This window comes from Oryzias melastigma, linkage group LG3, assembly GCF_002922805.2.
Source record: "Oryzias melastigma strain HK-1 linkage group LG3, ASM292280v2, whole genome shotgun sequence".
NCBI lineage: Eukaryota > Metazoa > Chordata > Actinopteri > Beloniformes > Adrianichthyidae > Oryzias > Oryzias melastigma.
This window is the reverse complement of record NC_050514.1, coordinates 11,296,938-11,302,037: the sequence shown is the minus strand read 5'-3', so window position 1 is coordinate 11,302,037 and position 5,100 is coordinate 11,296,938. Positions and strand designations below refer to the sequence as shown.

At 39.7% G+C, this 5,100-nt stretch overlaps 1 protein-coding gene across 2 annotated transcripts in view; it reads left to right on the top strand.

The window, feature by feature from the left end:
• The window catches only part of LOC112160840 (fibronectin type III and SPRY domain-containing protein 2), a 7,995-nt gene extending 3,282 nt beyond the window's left edge, over positions 1–4,713 (top strand). For both annotated transcript variants that reach the window (XM_024295680.2, XM_024295679.2), the window contains exons 7-13: positions 737–901; positions 977–1,111; positions 1,233–1,386; positions 1,896–2,029; positions 3,209–3,341; positions 3,415–3,591; positions 4,213–4,713. In XM_024295680.2, coding sequence (XP_024151448.1) covers positions 737–901; positions 977–1,111; positions 1,233–1,386; positions 1,896–2,029; positions 3,209–3,341; positions 3,415–3,591; positions 4,213–4,462 — 1,148 coding nt within the window. In that variant the 3' untranslated portion in view covers positions 4,463–4,713. The remainder of the gene's footprint in view (positions 1–736; positions 902–976; positions 1,112–1,232; positions 1,387–1,895; positions 2,030–3,208; positions 3,342–3,414; positions 3,592–4,212) is intronic.
• The last annotated feature ends 387 nt before the right edge of the window (positions 4,714–5,100 follow it).

Genomic DNA, 5,100 nt, shown 5'->3' with positions numbered 1-5,100 from the left:
CTCTATTGTCCAGTTTAGGTGATTCTGTGTAAATTGTAGCCTCAGTTTCCTGTTCTTAGCTGACAGGAGTGACACCTGGTGATTCCTCTGCTTTCAGATTCTGATTCTGCGTTCAGAGATGCTCTTTTGTAGACCTCGGTTGTAACAAGTGGTTATTAATCGGGTCATTCTCCTCTGACTTCTGTCATCAACAAGGCATTTCTGCCCACAGAAGTGCTCCTCACTGGATATTTTCTCTTTTTCTGATCATTCTCTGGAAACCCAAGATATGGTTGTGGGTGAAAATCCCACCATATGAACAGTTTCTGAAATATTCAGACCAGCCCGTCTGGTACCAACAACCATTCTTCATTCAAAGTCACTTTAATCAGCTTTCTTCTCCATTTTGATGCTCGGTTTGAACTGCAGCAGATCGTCTTGACCGTGTGCCTCAATGCAGAGTTGCTGCCATGTTATTTTTTGTTTAGAAGTGCGTAAATGAGGGGTTGAACATTTGTGTCGAATAAAATGGACAGTGAGTGTAGACACACCTGCATGTATTAAAGAAACATTTTTAAAAATGACTTACATTTATCTTCCAGGGTGTTACAGGAACATGTTAATGTTAGCCTAAAATCTAGATCAAGATGCCATAACACATCACGCTCTGTTTAGATTAAACCGTAGACTGTATATATGAACTCTCTCTTATACAGTCAGTGGATTAATTTGAAGTATTCCTTACACACAAAAACAGCTCCTTCTGCTCCAGTCATCAACCCCCAGATGTCCAACTCTGCCACCCAGACGTCTTTGCGTGTTTGCTGGAGTTTATTCTCTGACGACACAGTGGAGTACTATGACCTTTACTACAGGCCCGTGCTGGAGGACACGCCAGCAGACGGCTTCTGCGAACCACACGGTACCAGGCGGTTAAAGATCTAATAACCCTGGATGTTGCAGAGAAGCTGCAAACTAAATGTGTGTTTTTCTACAGTAAGCACAGTGAAAGTGAAGGAGACTCACTGCACGGTGACAGATCTGCTGCCTAACGCTCAGTATGAGCTTTGGGTAACAGCTACCAACACCACAGGCATCAGCCCAGCCAGTGAGAAGGCCTTATACATGACAGGTAATGAATGTCACACTCCTGCAGCTGCATCCAGGCTGATAAATGTGGTAACAGAGTAAATAATGAACTTGTTTTCGTGGGCTACAGTGGAAATAATAAAGTTCTCATCTTCTCTCCGAAGTGCCATCGCCTCCAGTGATCAAGCAGAGGGAGTGCACGAGCTGTCCGGACGCCGCCCTGATCCGCTGGGAGTCAGGGAACACCAATCCTGTGGACTCCTATACGGTGGAGCTCAGTGAGATGGATACCGACGGCACACAAAGTACTGTTACTGAGTAAGAATGTTGTTAATAACTTACTTGCAGTTGACAGATTTGGCATAAAATAGCTCCAGGACACAGAAAGCTTGAAACATACACCATAGTTTCTTTTTTTTTTGCCCAGCTTGCCTGTAATAAGGTCTGGGTTTCTGTTAGTGCTTGCCTGAGATTTTTCAGGCCCCACTGTCGTACAGCTGCTGGATCAAGGCGCACTCTGTCCTAGAAAATCTATTCTTAGATTCGGTTGTTGCAGTTCTGTTTGCCTCAGTTGGAAGACGGTCCTAACACGTGAGAGTGTTTTCATTTTTCATACAGTCCCTTGAGGGAAACAGCCAAACCTTTTCAATCTCTCTGAAGCTCTCTAATTTATGCTTGAAAGGTTTTTGACTTCTTCACATCTCCAGAATTTGTTTGCATGCTGACTTGTGGGATTGAAAGCTCTCCCAAAAAGTGGACACTGTTTTCCAGATAAGAATATAAAATATACATATTTTCTTCTAATAGGAACATTTTCCTCCCTTTAGATCCATTGTTGCGGTGCCGACCTGTCAGTGTCTGATCCAGCTGCTGTCAGGACGACGGTACCTGATTTCTGTGAGAGCGGTCAACGTCGGAGGGCCCAGTGACAAGAGTGACCCAGTTTACATCTCCACGTCAGGTGAGGAGTTGATTTGACTCAAACTGTCAGCTCCTGGTTGACATAACATCACAACTGACAAGAGTTTTAATAGAAAAATACTGTGTTTTAAAAAAACAAAACATTAAAATATGCACTCACTGTCTAATTTATTTACGCACTCTTCACTTGAATTGTTTTAATTACATTAATTGTAATTTATCTTTTTCTGTGAAACACTTATAAATTATGATGCGTATGAATTGTGTGATGATACAAATAACCTTCCCTACTTACCCACTTGCAAAATTTAACTCTTTTTACCAGCTGGTTTATTGAAATTCTCCTATTTATTTGGAATTCTGTCTTCAAAACCATTGTGGATAGCAAATGTGTGCTGAAAATGGCACTTTATCATTTCTCTGTCAATTTTTCTTTTAATACACTGCAAATGGGAGATTTTTCTCTTATTCAAAAAAATCACTCAGTTTTACTGTGCAAGATTCTTAGTTTGGAACACCACGCCATCCCTGATATGAAATGCTTAACTACCTTTAAATACATAATAAAATCATGGTAACGAGTGAATTAATATCACACCTATAATCAATAATCAGCTATTTCTATCATCCCTGTTTGTGCTGAAACAACCATTATGCTCATATCTCTAGAACATATTTTTGCTCAGATGTTACATGTGCAGCATGAATGTTTTGCTTTCTGCTAAATGTCAATACATTTGAACTAACTTGCATGAAGTCCTATTTTTTTTTTATTTTTTAAGAGTTTGATGCTTTAACCTTTGATGTCACAGTGCTTGTTTTTCCATATTTTGGGGACCTCTACATCCTGCCCCAGGACTAGTTTAAACTGATCTCTACACTTACAGAAATGTTTGTTAATGTCTACTGTCCCTGCTAAAAAGAAGAATTTAAAACATTTATTAGGTTTTGCATGATAAAAGTGCACCTAAAACAGCAGCTGCATTGACGCTATAGTTTTGCAAGAGGACTGAAGTGACGAAACACTAAACTGACAGCTTTATTACAAAATAAGTCAATTTTATGCTGCCTCAGCTGCCTTTTCTTAATGCATTTTCTTAAATGATCTATATTCCTATTAATTAGAAAAAAAAAATCAAAAAACATTTATGAATATATACTTACATGTGAATTACTATAATTGTTACTTTCTGTATTTTATCATCTATTACCTGTGCAGGTACGTTCTTTTACTTTCTGGAGGAAACCGCCCATCCCTGCCTGGCCATCTCTGAAGATGGTTTCACTATATTTTATGGAGATGAAGAACTGCCAATAAGCGCCATGGCTTTGGACGACAGCGCGTTTACCAGGTGCAGTACACAGACCATCAGTGCAGGATCTTAAAGGTGCGTGTTCTGATCACACTGATGTATCTACGTTCAGGTGCGTGGCCATCCTGGGGGATTTGATCCCAGTGCGAGCGAGGCATTACTGGGAAGTTGAGGTGGACGAGGGGACAGAGTTTCGCATTGGAGTTGCGTACGAGGACACGGAGAGAAACTCATACCTCGGCGTGAACGCGTCCTCCTGGTGTATGAGACACATTCTGAGTTCATCCAGGTAACTTTCATCCTTCCTGAAGTCTCTACACTTGTTTTAGGGATTTCTGGAAGGATTTTTTATTTTCATAAACTGATTAGTGATGACCAAATTTGAAAACAAAGCATGGAAGTCCATAAGTTGGTATATTTTGACACAGCTCACATTGATCTCTTCTGTTTGAGAGTAGTTTGACATCCTCGCCTATTCCTTTCCCGTCATAGCACTCCTTAAATTTGAAGCATCAACTAAAGACCAGGATTTAAAAAGTCTTTGCTTCATTTTAACTTAATTTCAGGTGTTGTTCAAGTTGTAAAGGCTTCCAGTTCTTAAGAATAAACCCAAAACAACAAGAACTAGCGGTAAATATGGGCAAAGCCATCTGTGTATAGCCTACTTTTTAATCCTCAACCCACTACTGAGGATAACGGGTCCACAGAGTGAGCCTTTCGTGCTCGACTCTGCCAAAACACAATAAGAAGGAATATTTAGATCAGCATGCTTTGAAATGTTAACACTTGGCTCCATATTTTAGCATCATTTGCATCCAAGAACCAGAGGACAGAACAATACTGTACACTGATGATCGTGGTTTTACTCTTCATCCTAATGTTTCCATTGCAATTTTTTTATTTATTTCAGACACAAATATGAGTTTCTGCACAACGGCTGGAGTCCAGATTTGAGGATTACGGTGCATCCGGTCCGAATCGGAGTGGCACTTGACTACGACAGAGGAACTCTGTCCTTCTTCAATGTGAATCTGGAGCAGCACCTGCACACCTTCCAGTGCCACTTCAGGAATTATGTGCAGCCCTGTTTCAGCCTCGACAACCCGGGATCTCTCACCGTCCACAACGCCATCGAGGCTCCAGAGTACACATTTATTTAACGCATCAACTCAAACTGCAGATGATGTTTGGGACTCAGCTACAGCTAAATAAATTTTAACCCTTTAAAGTTTGGAATACATTCATAATATTTACAGATTAAAGACCACTCAGGTTTCTCACTGGTTTTATTAAAGTATTCCATGGGAACAGCCATACACCATTTTCCAAGATAAGAAAAGGCTTCACTGAATTTTACAATATGTAAGTTAACCTTCGGTAACTGAAGCAGGCCAATAAAATATAAAGCTGGGGATCCAAATATTGCTTTCAACATAAAATGAGTTGGAAAAATTATATATATTTACCACAAGGAAAAAAATATACAGCTTGTGTTTTAAATGGAAAAGTCCACCCTGCATGCTGCCATACAGAAAGTAACCACTAATTTGGTGAATTTTTAGATTTAACAATTCAGTTTTTTCCTAGTTATTTCAGTAATGTCTCATTGAGAGTTAGTGAGTATTCCTTCAGGCCTAATCTATATTACAATGTGGAAACACTGCAGTTTTCAAGAGTAAAGTTATTTAAAGTACTTTAAAACTCCCAAAGGACAAGTGACCACAAAATAAGCAGCTTTTTAAATGTAAGTCTTTGACTACAAATACTGACTTTTAGGCAGTTGGAAGAGTCTTATTTA